The 17,169-nt window shown below is 39.3% G+C and overlaps 1 protein-coding gene across 8 annotated transcripts in view; it reads right to left on the bottom strand.

The window, feature by feature from the left end:
• Positions 1-15,637, bottom strand: part of Adck1 (aarF domain containing kinase 1) — a 121,499-nt gene extending 105,862 nt beyond the window's left edge. For 3 of the 8 annotated variants that reach the window (XM_070086822.1, XM_053776290.2, XM_053776288.2), the window contains exons 1-2: positions 14,886-15,634; positions 3,982-4,108 (exon numbers count right to left, since the gene is read on the bottom strand). In XM_070086822.1, coding sequence (XP_069942923.1) covers positions 3,982-4,107 — 126 coding nt within the window. In that variant the 5' untranslated portion in view covers position 4,108; positions 14,886-15,634. Of the gene's footprint in view, positions 1-3,981; positions 4,109-14,885 lie in introns of all 8 variants that reach the window. The other 5 variants (XM_053776292.2, XM_053776289.2, XM_053776286.2 and 2 more) reach the window with 3 other exon arrangements.
• Between the last annotated feature and the right edge of the window lie 1,532 nt (positions 15,638-17,169).

Genomic DNA, 17,169 nt, shown 5'->3' on the forward strand with positions numbered 1-17,169 from the left:
ACCAAGTTCCACGAGTCTGGGCCTAGGGCTGATTGCATGGGCAAGTCATCGATGGCTTTCTCAAAGTCTAGTGGAGTTAGGGTTATGTCAGAAATCTGGCATATATTGGCAGGGTTTTGAGGCTCATTCATGAAAAAATTGTTTGGATTGTCTATCTTTAGATTGGTTAGTGGCCCGTTGAGCACAGTAATATTGAGATTTCAGTATCTCACTCATTTCTTTGTTGTTGTCTGAGCAGGGGCCCTATACTAGAAGTGGTTTTTGCCTTGTTTTTGGCATATGAAAAGAAATATTTCGAATTCGTTTCAATTTCACTAATCGCTTTTAGCTCCTCTTGTCTCTCCTGGATCCTGTATGAGTCCTTTAACTTTAGCTCAATATTTTCCACTTCCCTGGTTAGCGCTTCCTTCCGTGTACCAGATAATCTGGCATTCTAGAGAAGCTCAGTGATTCTTCGTCTTCTCCTGTAGAGGGAGCATCTCTTTCTCTCCACTTTACTTCTTCTGTTTTCTTATAGGAATATACCTTGAACATACTTCAGCTACCAGGAGGTTGATCTTTTCAAGGCATTAGTTAGGGTCCATGTAATTTAAGATATCCTCCCAGCATGTTTCATTTAGGGCATAGTTTACTTGATCCCAGATGATATTTTTGTTGTTGAAGTTGAATTTGGTAAAGGTACCCTCATAGCTGTATGCATTTTGCTGTTTATTTCTTTACATTCTCTATTATGTTTTATGTTTTTATATAACATTTCTTATTTATAAATACATTGTTTCAGTGTTTTCCTTATGAAACTAGTGATCTAGTGCAGTTAGCCTCACATTATTATTATAATCAAGGGGGAAGCGCCAAACCCGGAGGATTATACAGTAGTTAGCCTCACAAACACTCCGTTTTCAGAAGGGGAAGAATGGGAAGATATGGTAAGAGCAGGAGTGGCTGCTACCACTTGTCACATAATGACATATTTTATTCATTCTAGAGTATATATCATGTTTCTATGTTATTTACATTGTTTATTATGCCATATTAGATCAATTGTGATTAGATCAATTGTGGTGATGTGTACTTAGCCCAGTGAGGACTGCTGTGGGGACTTCCAGCCCATTTTCGGTGCTGCCTGGCGAATGTGGGTGTTCTACTGGGAATGTCACAACGAGTACCAAGGATGGAGTGGAAACTGGGTTGGGCAGGTGTTCTCGTTTGTGGGTCTGGTTTTGGGTTTAATTAAGGGGACCTGCCTAGCGTTGGCCGCCTGGCCTGCTGCAGTATTTCTTTTTACTTGTGCTCTTATGAGCAGGCTTTTGGCTTCAGCTCCCTCAGTGCCCTGGTGATGGACCTGGTGCTCCAGCTCCTTCGGTGCCCTGGTGATGGACCTGGTGCTTCAGCTCCTTCGGTGCCCTGGTGATGGACCTGGTGCTTCAGCTCCTTCGGTGCCCTGGTGGTGGACCAGGCGCTTCAGCTCCCTCGGTGCCCTGGTGATGGACCAGGTGCTTCAGTTCCCTCGGTGCCCTGGTGATGGACCAGGTGCTTCAGTTCCCTTGGTGCCCTGGTGATGGACCAGGTGCTTCAGCTCCTCAGTGCCCTGGTGATGGACCAGGTGCTTCAGTTCCCTCAGTGCCCTGGTGATGGACCAGGTGCTTCAGCTCCCTCGGTGCTCTGGTGATGGACCAGGTGCTTCAGTTCCCTCGGTGCCCTGGTGATAGACCAGGTGTTTCAGTTCCCTTGGTGCCCTGGTGATTGACCAGGTGCTTCAGCTCCCTCAGTGCCCTGGTGATGGACCAGGTGCTTCAGTTCCCTCGGTGCCCTGGTGATGGACCAGGTGCTTCAGCTCCCTCGGTGCTCTGGTGATGGACCAGGTGCTTCAGTTCCCTCAGTGCCCTGGTGATGGACCAGGTGCCTCAGTACCCTGGTGATGGACCAGGTACTTCAGCTCCCTCAGTATCCTCTTTAATAGTTCCCTGGTTATCAAAGCTTATTATATGGATGGAGTAGAAGGTGGGTTGGGCAGGTGGTTTTGTTTGTGGGTCTGGGTTTGAGGGAGATCTGCCTAGTGTGGGCCGGTTGGCTTGCTGCAGTGTTCCTTCTATCTGTATTCTATGAGTGAGAGGGGATGGATTTGACCGGGACTTGCACATTGATGGGAGGGGGGGGGGGTTGTCGGGGCTTGTTACTTGGGTGGCTCTGGGGATAGGTTGTGCAAATATTTTTGTTAATGGGTTGGTTCTGACATGGACCTGCCAAGTATGGGCCGGTAGGCCTTTTGCAGTTTTCCTCATTTCTTGTGTTCTTGTGTTCTAAATACATGAGTGAGAGAGGTTGGATTTGAGTGGGACTTGCACATCAGAGCTTATTTCTTGGGTAGCATTAAGAATTGGGTTGGGCAAATGTTTTGTTAGTGGGATGGATTGCAAAGGACCTGCCTAGTATGGGCCAACAGGCCTGCTGCAGTGTTCCTTCTTTCTTATGTTCTTATAAATAAGCCGTAGAGTGAAACTAGCGTTATACTGAAGTACATATTTTCTCCCGCCTCCCGAGAGCAGGAATACCTCTGGAACGGATTAATAGCATTTCAGTTAATTTCAATGAGGAAAACTGACAAGCTAGGTCACAGAATGGATTAAACTCATAAGTCAAGGTACCACTGTATTTATAAATAAGAAATGATTTTTGCCCTTTTCACCAGGTCCCAGTAAAGTTTTAGAAATTCTGGAGTATATATGAAACTCCTTGAAGCACAGTTTAAGAAGAGTGTCACTCCACTGCTGACAGTGCAGCAGTGGAGTAACATTTGATGATCGTGCACTGCCTTGGCTTTATTTTTCACTGTTACACAGAAACATGTCTATCTGTTTGTTTCTGTCTATCTGTTAGCTTCTATCTGTATATCTGTCTGTCTATTTGTCTGTCTAGCTCTATGTTTATCTCTGTCTCTGCTTATCTGTCTGCCTGTGTTTCTGTCTTCCTGTCTCTCTACTTGTCTCTGTCTCAGAGAGAGAGCTGCTCATGAGCCAATAGGTATTACACACGATGCAGAATTGTCACATCTGATTCCTGAACACATGAAAATGTGTACTACTTGCCAGTCATGCTTATTATGCCTTATATCTACAAGCATAGTACAGTGGACCCCCGCTTTACGATCAGCTCCCAATGCGACCAATTATGTAAGTGTATTTATGTAAGTGCGTTTGTACGTGTATGTTTGGGGGTCTGAAATGGACTAATCTAATTCACAATATTCCTTATGGGACCAAATTCGTTCGGTAATGGCACCTGAACATACTTCTGGAATGAAATAATATCGTAAGCCGGGGTCCACTGTATAGCACTTTGTCTGGATTTTTTGGGTCATCCTAGGTAATTTACACTATGTATAACTGTATTTATGTGTACCTGTGAGATAGAGACAGAGATAGACAGAGACAGAGATAGATACAGGCAGACAGAGGGAGATAGAGACTGCCAGCCAGCCGGCTAGCCAATCAGCTTGCCAGCCAGCTGGCCACCCAACCAGCTGGCCTGCCAAACATTTATTACACATTCCAGAATTGTTTCTCTTTATTTAGGGCATACATTGTAGAACATTCTGGCAAGAAGACATTACCAGTGGTATCAAAATTGAAAGGATGTTACACACTGGTTATTATCAAGGTTTTTGATATTTCCTCAGTATCTCCTGTGAGTGGCGGCGTATCTGAAGCTCGCTCATAACTCAGATTTTGGCTTGCAACTCAAAATAAAAAATCAATCAAGTGATGGCTTGTAACTCGGAAAACTCATAAGTTGGGGCACTCGTAAGTCAAGGTACCACTGTATATACTGGCTTCCTCAATCTTTTGTGTTAGTGTGACTCTGTACATGGTCCAAGTTGGACTGAAATGTCATCATAAGCTTTTCTCTCTTATGTGCAAGTTGTGTGTGTATTGTTCCAGTCACAGTATTGTGTCTTTTTGTTCTTCAATAATTCATACTAACTGTAACCACGGCTCGACCAAATCTCTGTGCCCCAACTGCTGCTATTTTTAACTCGTCAACATTGTAGGTTATTGAAGCTCCTCCAACTCCTAGAAGGCCTAGGCGTATCAGCATACGACTAGCCATTCTGGAACACATACAATATGAATTATAAATGAGTTTTTCATATCTATACTGTACAATATACATGTATACTACAGCATTTCCAAAAATATACATATGACACAAAAAGTATCTACAGTCCGTTTACTGTATATTTCTATACAGTAATTATATCTGACAAAGAATGTTAAAAATACATAAAGTTATATAATTTTGATGGAAATTTGGGTTTTTAATGAGTTAAAAAAAGATGGTGCGTGCTAGAATTAAGAAGAGTTTAAGTAGGGGATCATTTTTTTTTGTTTACTTATTGGGTAGTATATAATTAATTCAATGATCATGATAACAATTTATTTATTTATTTTAATGTCTTTGCAAACAGTACATTGAGATTGTGTATATACAATAGTGGGATGCAATACAAAGAGAACCTCTATTATGCCTTGGCATTATGGGCCAACTTAACATTATTGGCTTACATTCTACTTAATACTAAGAAATAGTATATCATAGTTGTACAGTAGGAAAGTAATTATTTCATAGTTGTACAGTAGAATATTAATTATAAATAAATCAAAATTTGTATAATACAAAGATATACGTATTTATATTCTAAAATGCTTTTGTGAAAAACAATGATTCAATTATATTCCTGTCAACAATGGATAAAAGGTTCAATGTGATTGTTTCAGTTATGATGTGGGAGTACATAGGTGAGTAAATGTATACTGAGTACAGTGGACCCTCAACCAGCGATGGCATCGATTAACAATAAATCTGACTAGCGATTCATTTAAACGCAAAAATTTTGCCTCGACTAGCACTTAAAAACCCGACCAGCGCTTTTCGTTCCGTACCATACGCATCCACTTTGGCCTGAGCGTGCCTCACTTGTCCCTTTGGTGCCAGTGTTTACAAGCCAGCCAGCCACCGCGGTCGCTTCCAAACATACAACTGGAACATTTCATATTATCACAGCCTTTTTAGTGATTGCACCTGCAAAATAAGTCACCATGGGCCCAAAGAAAGCTTCTAGTGCCAACCCTACAGCAAAAAGGGTGAGAATTACTATGGAGATGAAGAAAGAGATCATTGATAAATATGAAAGTGGAGTGCGTATCTCAGAGCTGGTCAGGTTGTATAATAAACCCCAATCAACCATCGTTACTATTGTGGGCAAGAAAACGGCAATCAAGGAAGCTGTTCTTGCCAAAGGTGCAACTATGTTTTCGAAACTGAGATCGCAAGTACTCGAAGATGTTGAGAGACTGTTATTGGTGTGGATAAACGAGAAACAGATAGCAGGAGACAGCATCTCTCAAGCGATCATATGTGAAAAGGCTAGGAAGTTGCATGACGATTTAATTTAAAAAATGCCAGCAACTAGTGATGTGAGTGAATTTAAGGCCAGCAAAGGTTGGTTTGAGAGATTTAAGAAGCGTAGTGGCATTCCTAGTGTGATAAGGCATGGTGAGGCTGCCAGTTCAGACCACAAATCGGCTGAAAAATATGTGCAGGACTTCAAGGAGTACATAGACAGTGAAGGACTGAAACCTGAACAAGTGTTTAATTGTGACGAAACAGGCCTGTTTTGGAAGAAAATGCCAAGCAGGACGTACATTACTCAGGAGGAAAAGGCACTCCCAGGACATAAGCCTATGAAAGACAGGCTTACTTTGTTGATGTGTGCCAATGCTAGTGGTGATTGCAAAGTGAAGCCTTTATTGGTGTATCACTCTGAAACCCCCAGAGTGTTCAGGAAAAACAATGTCCTCAAGGCTAATTTGTGTGTGCTGTGGAGGGCAAACAGTAAGGCATGGGTCACTAGGGACTTTTTCTATGACTGGTTACACCATGCATTTGCCCCCGATGTGAAAAATTACCTAATTGAAAAGAAATTAGACCTTAAGTGCCTCCTGGTATTAGACAATGCCCCTGGTCATCCTACAGATGTGGCAGAGCGACTTTCTAGGGACATGAGCTTCATTAAGGTGAAGTTTTTGCCTCCTAATACCACTCCTCTCCTGCAGCCCATGGACCAGCAGGTTATTTCCAACTTCAAGAAACTGTACACAAAGGCTATGTTTGAAAGGTGCTTTGTAGTGACCTCAGAAACTCAACTGACTCTAAGAGAGTTTTGGAAAGATCATTTTACCATCCTCAATTGTGTAAACATTATAGGTAAGGCTTGGGAGGAAGTGACTAAGAGGACATTGAACTCTGCTTGGAAAAAACTGTGGCCAGAATGTGTAGACAAAAGGGATTTTGAAGGGTTTGAGGCTAACCCTGAGAATCCTATGCCAGTTGAGGAATCCATTGTGGCATTGGGGAAGTCCTTGGGGTTGGAGGTTAGTGGGGAGGATGTGGAAGAGTTGGTGGTGGAGGACAGTGAAGAACTAACCACTGATGAGCTGCTAGATCATCTTGAACTGCAAGAGGGCAGACCTGAGGAAACTGCTTCGGAGGAGGGGAGAGAGAAATTGAAGAAGTTGCCTACTTCTAAGATTAAGGAAATCTGTGCAATGTGGCTTAAAGTGCAAAGCTTTATGGATGATAATCACCCTGACACAGCTACTGCAAGCCGTGTTGGCAACCTGTACACTGACAATGTTGTGAACCACTTTAGGAAAGTCATAAAGGAACGAGAGGTACAGGCCTCTATGGACAGATATGTTGTGCGACAGAAGTCCAGTGACTCTCAAGCTGGTCCTAGTGGCGTTAAAAGAACAAGGGAAGTAACCCCAGAAAAAGACTTGCTGCCTCAAGTGCTAATGGAAGAGGATTCCCCTTCTAAACAGTAAGAAGATAACGCTCTCCCCTCCTCCCATCCCATCAATCATCACCAGGTAAGTGTCATGTAACTGTGCATGTAATCTTCAGTTTGTGTGTATTAAAATTAATATTTCATGTGGTAAAAAATTTTTTTTTTCAATACTTTTGGGTGTCTTGCATGGATTAATTTGATTTCCATTATTTCTTATGGGGAAAATTAACTTGACTAACGATTATTTTGACTAACGATGAGCTCTCAGGAACGGATTAATATCGCTGGTTGAGGGTCCACTGTATTTAGCATTTAGTCTAGGGTGATTAAGTGGCTTTTAAGAAGAGTCTTAAATTGATTTTCAGACTGGGTTACTTTAATATCTTCTGGTAATGAATTCCATATTTTGGGGTCCTTTATGTGCATAGGGTTTTTACACAGTGTGATATGGACACGAGGTATATCAAAAAGAGATCTGTGTCTTGTGTTGTGGTCATGTGTCCTGTTTAGGTTGGTGAGGAAAAGTTTGAGTGGGGGGTTTATATTTGCGTGTATTGTTCTATGTATGTAGTAGGCACATGAATAACTATGGATGTTCTTAATGGTAAGCAGATTCAGACTTTTGAAAATTGGTGGAGTATGCTGCCGGGAGTGGGAATTTGTTATCATTCTTACTGCTGCCTTTTGCTGGATTATTAGGGGTTTTAGGTGATTGGATGTTGTTGATCCCCATGCAAAAATCCATATGTAAGATAAGGGTATATGAGTGAATGGTACAGTGCGAGGAGAGCTGATTGTGGAACATAGTACCTTATCTTTGATAGTATGCCTACAGTCTTGGAGATTTTCTTGGTGATTTGTTGTATGTGTGTCCGGAACTTAAGGCTACTGTCAAGGTGGATACCTAGGAATTTTAACTCTGTGAGTTTTGTGACTAATGATCCATTTAGCGTAATGTTAATTGGATCATTTGCAGCTTTGTTTCCAAACTGAATGAAATGGGTTTTATCAGTGTTCAAGGTAAGTTTGTTAGTCATCATCCAGGCAGATATTTTCTGTAATTCAGCATTGACTGTGTTTGCTAGTATGACTGCATTTGGGTGGGAAAATACATATGTAGTGTCATCTGCAAATAATATGGGTTTGAGTAGCTGTGATGCATTCGGTAGATCATTGATGTAGATGAGAAAGAGGAGTAGTCCAAGGATGCTTCCTTGTGGGACTCCTACTGTGATTGGTTGGGTGGAGGAGTTTGCATCATTTGCATACACATATTGAGTTCTGTTACTAAGGTATGACTTTAGGTAGTCGAGGGAGTGGCCTCTGATGCCATAGTGCATTAATCTGGAGTACAGTAGTTCATGGTCAACTGTATCGAAAGCTTTACATAAATCAATGAAAATGCCCAGCGGGACTTCTTTCTTTTCAAGTGCGGTATATATTAGTTCTAGCATGTGTATGATAGCGTCATTTGTGCTTTTATTATTTCTGAATCCAAACTGACAAGGGTTTAATATGTTGTGTGAAACGAGGTAGGAATAGATCCGTCTATGAATTAATTTTTCAAAGATTTTACAGAGCAGTGGTAAGTTAGATATTGGTCTATAGTTATTCAAGTCAGCTTGGTCACCTCCTTTATGAATCAGAGTGACTCTCGCTATTTTGAGGATTGTTGGGAAGGTAGATGACTCAATGGATTTGTTAAAGAGCGTTGCAATAATTGGTGACAATACCTGAGAAGCTTTTTTGTACATAAAAGCAGGCAAGTTGTTTATATCTCCTGCCTTGTTTTTAAGGGTATTTATCATGAGCATAACTTCAGTGGGGTTGGTTGGAGCTAGGAATAGCGTATTTGGGTAGGTTCCTATGAGGTAGTCTGATGGACGGGCGTTTGTGCTTGGTATTTTGTTTGCTAGATTTTTTCCTATGGTGGAGAAGAAAACATTAAGTCTGTTTGCTGTTTCGGTTGGAGTGAGTAGGGGTTCATCTGATTTTGTTAGTTTGATTTTTTTTGTTTTTGGATAACTTTTTAGTTCCAAGAATTTCAGATAGAGTTTTCCAGGTTTTTTTCATAACACCTTTGATGTTATGTAATCTATTTTCATAAAACAATTTTTTTGACCTTCTTATCAGGCTGGTAAGTGCTGACGAGTAATTTCTCAACTTTTCTCTAGCTATTTGACCCATTCTATACCCATTCTATATTTGTGCTTTGTGTTAATGAATTTGAGGATGCTTGGTGTTAGCCAGGGATTATTCAGTCTTTTTGCTGTGATTTGTTTAGTTTTTCTGGGGCAATGTCTGTTGTAGAGGCATTGGGCTTTTTTTAGAAAATTATTTATACATTCATTCATATCTGTATATGTTTCAAGCTCATTTTGCCAATTGATGTTATTCATAGCTGCTATAAAGTTGTTAACTGCTGTCTTGTTATGTAGTCTGAAGGTTACTTTAGTAATGTCTTGTGGTAGTTTGCCCAGATTAGTTATGAGAAAGGTTGGGTAGTGGTCTGTAGTATTGTCCGTGATTATGCCTGATTTTAATGGGGATATGGTGTTTGTCCAGATGTGGTCTATTAAGAAGATGCTTGTCTCAGAGATTCTTGTAGGTTTAGATATTGCTGGTAGCAACAGGCAGTTACTCATTGTGTTTGTGAATTCGGTTACTTATGGGTCCTGGTCGTGTAGTATGTTTATGTTGAAATCACCTGTTAGTAATAGGTGGTCTTTATTCATGTGTGCATCAGTAATCATGTTTCCTAGTTTTTGACTAAAGTGATAAATGTTTGACTATGGTACTCTGTAGATGTTTATAAGTGTGAGGGGTTTTTGCAGGTCTTTTGATTTGAATTTGGCTATGATATATTCTCCATGTTCATCCCTTGTGCAAGATTTGTTGATACATTCGAGTTGATTGGTCTGTTCTACAGTTGTGTATGGCCATGTAGCCAGGAATGGTATAGAAATCTGTAATATCAGGCTTAAGCCAGGTTTCTGTGAGTGTGATGATTGATATATTGGAATTAAGGGAACTGAGTAATGCTGTGAGGTCATCATAATGTTTGCTCAATGATCTGACATTGTAGTTAAAGATGGTTATGTTATTGTTTGCACTGAGTAATGTCTTTGCTTGGTCTGCTGTGTAGTAATTACAGTTACTGGTTGATTCATGTAATTCATTTTGTAAAAAGCTTACATCAGGATCTATGCCTGTAATCATAGGATGAGAGTATTTTTACAAACTAGATTTTCTAAGTAAAATGATATAAGATTTATATTGAATCTACAACTAGACTTATGACTAAGACACCGTGATTAATCTAAAACTTGTAAAAATTTGAAAGAAAAAGGGATTATTACAGAATTGATAATTCAGTTATACATTGAAGTATCTAATAGCACCTTAATTATTTTAACAAGTGAGTTTATGAACTACAGTAGATATTTACAGTTAAAATAAAGGAGCTAATGGATATAATAGTAAAAGAATGTATTAAAAGTAAAATCAATAGCACCTGAGGTAGTCTATAGCACCTGGAGTATTTTAATGACAAAATAGTGAACTTATTACACTTTAGCCCCTGAGAATAGCACTTCGATTATTTTAACAATTGTGAATATCTGAACTGAGGTAGTTATTTAAAGCTAAAATAAGGGAGAAAATATATAAGGGACTAAATTAAGTAAAGGTAAACAAAGTTCAGTGGACATATAATCGCTATGATATAATATAATGGCAAAATAGTGAACTTATTACACTTTAGCACCTGAGAATAGCACCTTGATTATTTTAACAAATGTGAATATATGAACTAAGGTAGTTATATAAAGCTAAAATAAAGGAGAAAATATATAAGGGACTAAATTAAGTAATGGTGAACAAAGTTCAATGGACAGATAGTCACTATGATATAATACTGATTTGGGAGTAAGATCTGATTTGTAATGTATAATAAGTTGAGCAATTAATTGCACTACAAAAAGTAGAGAAATATGAGGTAGCTGGTACTAGCTAGCAAAAGATAGTTTTGGGACTCACACAATAATGTAATTGAAATATACACTAATTGCTCACACAATATAAAGGGGATTAAAATAGTAGTGGTAAGCTGAATTAAATGGACAGGTAGCAACAATAACAGCAACAAACAACAATTGTCCACCAAGAATGGTGGAATGCTTTCATAGTCACTCATTCTCTTTCTTTCTTTCAAAACATGCACTAATGTCACGCTTCAATTGACTACAATATACAAACTGTAGAATCCCCATTCATCCTTCAGAGTGAACTCGATTTCTCAACTCCAGAAACATATACACATGTACACTGTACATGTATTTATTTAAGAAACATATATTTATTTAAGATGTTGTGTGACATTTGATAGGCCAATGATATAAAGGAAGCACAGAAGAAACCTGATTATGCTATGTGGTTGTGACCAGCCTCATTATGCTATGTGGTTGTGACCAAACTCATTGTAAAAGTAATTAATGATGTTTTATAATCACATGTTTGTATCCGTCACTGAGACAAGACTGGTTATATATCTTTAATTAGGTAACCTATTTACAGAGATAATTACAGAACATATAAGTAATTGTGCTTTATCTTAAGCAATTATATATTGTATAAGTTATTACAGATATATATATAAGTGACAACTTATGCTAACCTAAGATATCCCTATAATTCCTACAAAGGATTTACATCCATCCATCAGGGTCCCTATTTTGTAGTACAGCAGATATTTATGCTCTTCTTGAATGTAGATCCATAGTGGCAACAATTACAAACAGCACATTTTGCTTGGTTATGTACGAATAAAGTTAAACAAACCATGGTATGAGTGGGGATTGAGCTCGCGTCAAGCGAGTCGTAAAACTCTAGGCCAACGAGTTGGCCACTGGGCCAGAGATTCATCTGTAAAAACCTGCATTTGTGGTCACAGTGGTGCCTATGCTAACTTTCCTATGGTGTATATATATACCTAGTTGGATGACTCTTTTTGTAGCCAGGTGGCCCAGTGGCTAATGCGTCGGTTTGGAGTTCTACGTCTCACTTGCCGTGAGTTCAATCCCCGCCCATACCATGGTTTGTTTGCACTCGTGTCATTGTGATCTCGTTAGAATAGTTACTTGTAAGAAACTTTTTGTAATATTTTTGCTGGTAACTTTGGTCTTGATCTGCATATGTTCAGATTATTAATCCAGGATAACCAAATAAAGTCAGGTTGTCACTGAGGATGGTCTGTCTTATTTTCATTGGAGTCATTTAAGTTAACCTTGTCTCCCAAGATGCGACCCACAAATTGACTAACACCTAGGTGAAAAGGAGGGCAGCATGTTTTTATTTATTTATTTATTTATTTATTTATTTATTTCCAATTTGAGCACACATACAGAGGTACAAAAAAATACAGATAAGAGCAGTATGCCAAAGCCACTTATACTATGCATAGCATTACGGGCTGGCTTAAAATTAACTTAAGATTAACTAAGCAATGATGAAATCAGTGTTAAAACATTAATGTAAACAGATTACTATAAAGCACAAGTGAGTATTACAAAGACAGGTCATATGGTTGCTTGCATTGTTGTACATTCAGTCGTATGGAGTATTCTGTTAGGTAGTGTATTTAAAAAATAATAAAGTTAGATTGGGTTTTAGGTTTAACATTTATGTGATATAATTGTGAGAAACATTTAAGATATACAATTTATAAGGTTCAGTTATTCAGTATTTATTTGGTTTTGGGTGAGTAAGTGATCTTTGAGAAGAGACTTGAATTTATAAACAGGTAGTGTTTCTTTTATATTTACAGGTAATGAATTCCAGATTTTAGGGCCTTTTATGTGCATTGAGTTTTTGCATAGTGTGAGATGGACACGAGGAACATCAAAGAGTGATCTGTGCCTTGTGTTATGGTCATGTGTTCTGTTGAGATTGGCAAGGAGATGTTTGAGGGGAGGGTTAATATCAGAGTTAAGTGTTCTATGTATGTAATAGGTGCAGTAATAAGTATGGATGTTTTGTATGGTGAGTAGGTTTAGTGTATTGAATATTGGTGGAGTGTGCTGCCTGTAGTGAGAATTTGTTATCATTCTAACTGCAGCCTTTTGTTGAGTAATTAGTGGACTGAGATGGTTAATTGTTGTTGAGCCCCATGCACAAATTCCATAGGTGAGATAGGGGTAAATAAGAGAGTGATATAGGGCCAGGAGGGCTGACTGTGGAACATAGTACCGTATCTTCGATAGTATGCCTACAGTCTTGGAAATTTTCTTAGAAATTTGTTGTATATGTGTATGAAATTTGAGTCTATTATCAAGGTGGATTCCTAAGAATTTTCCCTCTGTTAGTTTTGTGATAGGTGATCCGTTTATCATTATGTTAAGAGGGACATCTGTAGCTCTGTTACCAAACTGAATGAAGTAGGTTTTGTCAATGTTTAGTGTAAGTTTGTTAGTCCTCATCCAGGTAGATATTTTCTGTAATTCGGTATTTACAGTATTGGCTAGCGTGACTGGGCTCGGGTGAGAGAAGACGTATGTAGTGTCATCTGCAAATAGTGTGGGTTTGAGTAATTGCGAAGCATTTGGAAGGTCATTTATGTATAGGAGAAAGAGAAGAGGGCCAAGGACACTTCCCTGTGGGACACCAACTGTAATTGGTTGCGCAGAAGAGTTTGCCCCATTTGTGTACACATATTGGCTTCTGTTGCTGAAGTATGACTTGAGGTAGTTGAGGGAGTGCCCTCTTATACCATAGTGTGACAATTTTACGTGGAGCAAGTCATGGTCAACTGTATCAAAAGCTTTACGTAAGTCAATGAAGATCCCCAGTGGGACTTCTTTTTTCTCTATTGCAGTGTATATATGTTCTAGCATGTGTATAATAGCATCATTAGTATTTTTATTAGGCCTGAATCCAAACTGGCAGGGGTTGAGTATGTTTTAAGAAAATATGGCAAACATTTCACCCATGCTGGGGATGAATCCCAGATCCTCAATGTGTTGTACACATATTATGGGCACATAAAAAGTACATTTTGCAGATTTAACATATAACCCAATGAAGTCACTTATTTCCATTGTGTTCCAGTTGGTGAATCTTATGCTGCTAATGAAGGTTTTTATTGATGCAACATTTTGGAGTTTAAATGCTCACCCTGTCTTGTTTTAGCAATTACAAAGGTTGGACATTATTATTACATTAATGGAGGAACGCTAAACCTGCGAGTGGCCAGGGATAAGATTTTGTTAGGATTTTTAACCACAGAGGGTTAGCCACCCAGGATAACCCAAGAAAGGCAGTGAATCATCGAGGGACTATTTGTTTTATTTCCATTGAGATCCTCAATCTTGTCCCCCAGGATGCCAGCTAGGTGAACAGGACAGGTGTAAGGAAATGCCCAATATTTCCACCCTTGCCAGGGATTGAACCATGGACACTCAGCCTGTGAAGCAGGAGTATTGCCTACCAGGCCACAGGCCACATTCAGGTTTGATCCAAAGAAGGGAAGTACAGGTTCAATTCCTAGGATCAAAAACCCCCCTCACTGGCTTCAAGGAAGTTCTTTTCTGGGGACATTGGTAGGGTAGTGGTGTGATTCCATCAGTAAGATAACATTATGTACACATTTTCTGGTACTATTATGTTTGTGGCAGAAGACACTTATGAATAGTTCGGAACATTTATTGAAGAAAACGTTATGCTACTTGTGGCGAAACGTTTCCTTCGATAAAAAGCCTGAACTGTACATATGTCTTCCATTTCTCAGTGTAGCCATACCATTTATTTTCACTATTATATTTGTCCAGACTTGGTCTTGTACAGTAACATAGCTCAATTATTCTTGTGAATTTAATATTTGAGGATATAAGGAGGCAGGATGGAGTCCATATGCTGCTCCTGGAACTGACCTACACAATATCATCTTCTCTTACTCCTACATTATTCTGGCATTATGTACCTCCAGAGTGAGAAGTCATATTTATGGACATAAATGTTAATGTAAACAAGAAGAGGTACTTACATACTAAGCTGCAAGCAACAACTGTACCAAGTAATGGAATAACTCGACTTCCGTATGTCATCACCTGGTCATTAATACCAAAGTTCACAATATGTGGGTCACATGGGTACCTCTGGTGCAATAACATGTGTAACTACTTGCAAGTTCGCCAATAACACACACATATTTATAATGTACTTTATTGTTATGCTACTTTCCCTCAACCGGTTTAAAAGTCCCAGTACCTCTTTTCTTTCTTTTTCTTTCTTCTTTCTTTCTTTGTTGGGTTTATCAGGGCCACTGACAGCACAAGCCGTATCGAACCCGGTTTCTCGATGGTACGAGGAAAATTTGTTGCTCAAGGCTGGGCGATGAGAGAAAAGGAACAAAAGTTCCTTTGAGATAGAAACTTGAAGTTTCCAATTAGATCCGGCGGACGCCCTTGCTAAGCCCCAACAGAAAGGGACGCCCTTGCTAAGCCCCAACAGAAAGGGACGCCCTTGCTAAGCCCCAACAGAAAGGGACGCCCTTGCTAAGCCCCAACAGAAAGGGACGCCTGCACTACCACCTGAGTTCAGTAACCGGCTTCCCACCAAAGACCGTTAAAGAATTTTCCGCAGAGCGGAAAAAGATGGAGCTGGCTACAGTAAGCCAGTGTACAGGTGCCCCTCCTGTAGAGTGCCCGGCGGGCAATAGACGAGGACAAGCGTCCCAGAGAGAACGGTGGAAATTTGTCACTGATACACAGGCGAGAGAGAGACGTCCACAACCGACGAAGGCTGGCGCAGAAATCCCCATTGTTGTTAAGGCTTCCTATATAGTAGTATGTCATTGATGTCAGCTAGGCCTGTATACCTTGTACATGTACTTGTAGCAAATAAATAAAGTAGTAAGTTTAACGACTCTTATTATTGTTGTACTTAGAGATTATTAAGGGTCACCAAAGCTTACGCCTTATTAAGCTCTATTTCCGAGGAGTTTGTGTAAGTTCATTCAGGTATACACAAATACAGTTACATAGAATTATCATACACAGCAGTATATGTGTAGAGAACCTAGGATAGCCCAAAAAAGTCAGACACAGTGACTTATTTCCATTGGGGTCCTTTTACCTTATTATTATAAATGTTATAATATTTTCTTATTATTCTACAATGAAGATAACATCTTATTATCATAATAAAAAGACTATCTACTACACGAGGGTCATTAAGACTATCTACAATACGAGGGTCATTACAAGGAATAAGGTAAAATTTACACGTATGTTAGCTAAAAAATAGAAAATCATTCCCCTCCCTTTCTGTAGCTACATTCATCAAACACCTTTTGGCACTCTTCTTGAACTGGTTCATGTTATGACTGGCTTTGACATGTGCAGGCAGTGTTCCATTCCTTTATTGCTGTACAATAAAAGGTGTTTGAAGCCTGGCCAATGACTGTGGGTACTACAAAGTTGTGCTCTCTCCCCCTAGTACTATGATTGCTTTGGTTCCCAACCTTGACAAAATTGACAGCAAGATATTCTGGACACTGTTTGTGATTAGATTTTAGATTTTGCCACCGAAGTGGCCAGTTTATTGTGCACCCCATATCCATCCTGTGGACGGTAGCGCGAGAGCATACGGATACACAAAAGGCCTAGGAACTAGGCCCCAAAGGGTTAACAGGAATACATATGGATTTATATCTACATATCTATAGTTCACTTATCTGTTACAAGCAAATTTTGGAAATTTGCTTAGTATATCTGGTATCTTATTTTCATTAATAAGATATCTTGACATGTCACATAGGTTATTTTACTGTCTGTCTCTGTATTCTTCAACAAGTGGACAATTAATCACATAGTGTTCAAGACAGTGACCATATGCCTGATCACATAATTTACATTTAGTTTGATCATCATCTGTGTGTCTCCCAAACTGCCAGAAGTACTTGTAACCAAGCCTAAGCCTGGCCACTACAACATCAGTCAGTCTGTTCACATTGCAAGTTGCTCCATAAACATACTTATCTACGTTCATGTTATCATAGTGGGTTATAGATCTACTCAGGCTTCTAACTGCATTCCTATAACAATCATTTTCATTATTTACTTCTCTCCTAATATTATTCCTAATGCTAGACACAGTTATACCAAAGTTATATTCTACATTCTCCTTCTGGGTACTCTTCTTGGCTAACATATCAACTTTATCATGAAGGAGTAATCCAATGTGTGATGGGATCCATAGCAATTGTACATTAATTCCTTTGTCCCTAATTTTTGAGTATCTATACCTGGCTTCTCCAATGAGCATGT

The sequence above is a fragment of the Cherax quadricarinatus genome, chromosome 19 (genome assembly GCF_038502225.1).
Source record: "Cherax quadricarinatus isolate ZL_2023a chromosome 19, ASM3850222v1, whole genome shotgun sequence".
In the NCBI taxonomy this organism is placed as follows: Eukaryota; Metazoa; Arthropoda; class Malacostraca; order Decapoda; family Parastacidae; genus Cherax; species Cherax quadricarinatus.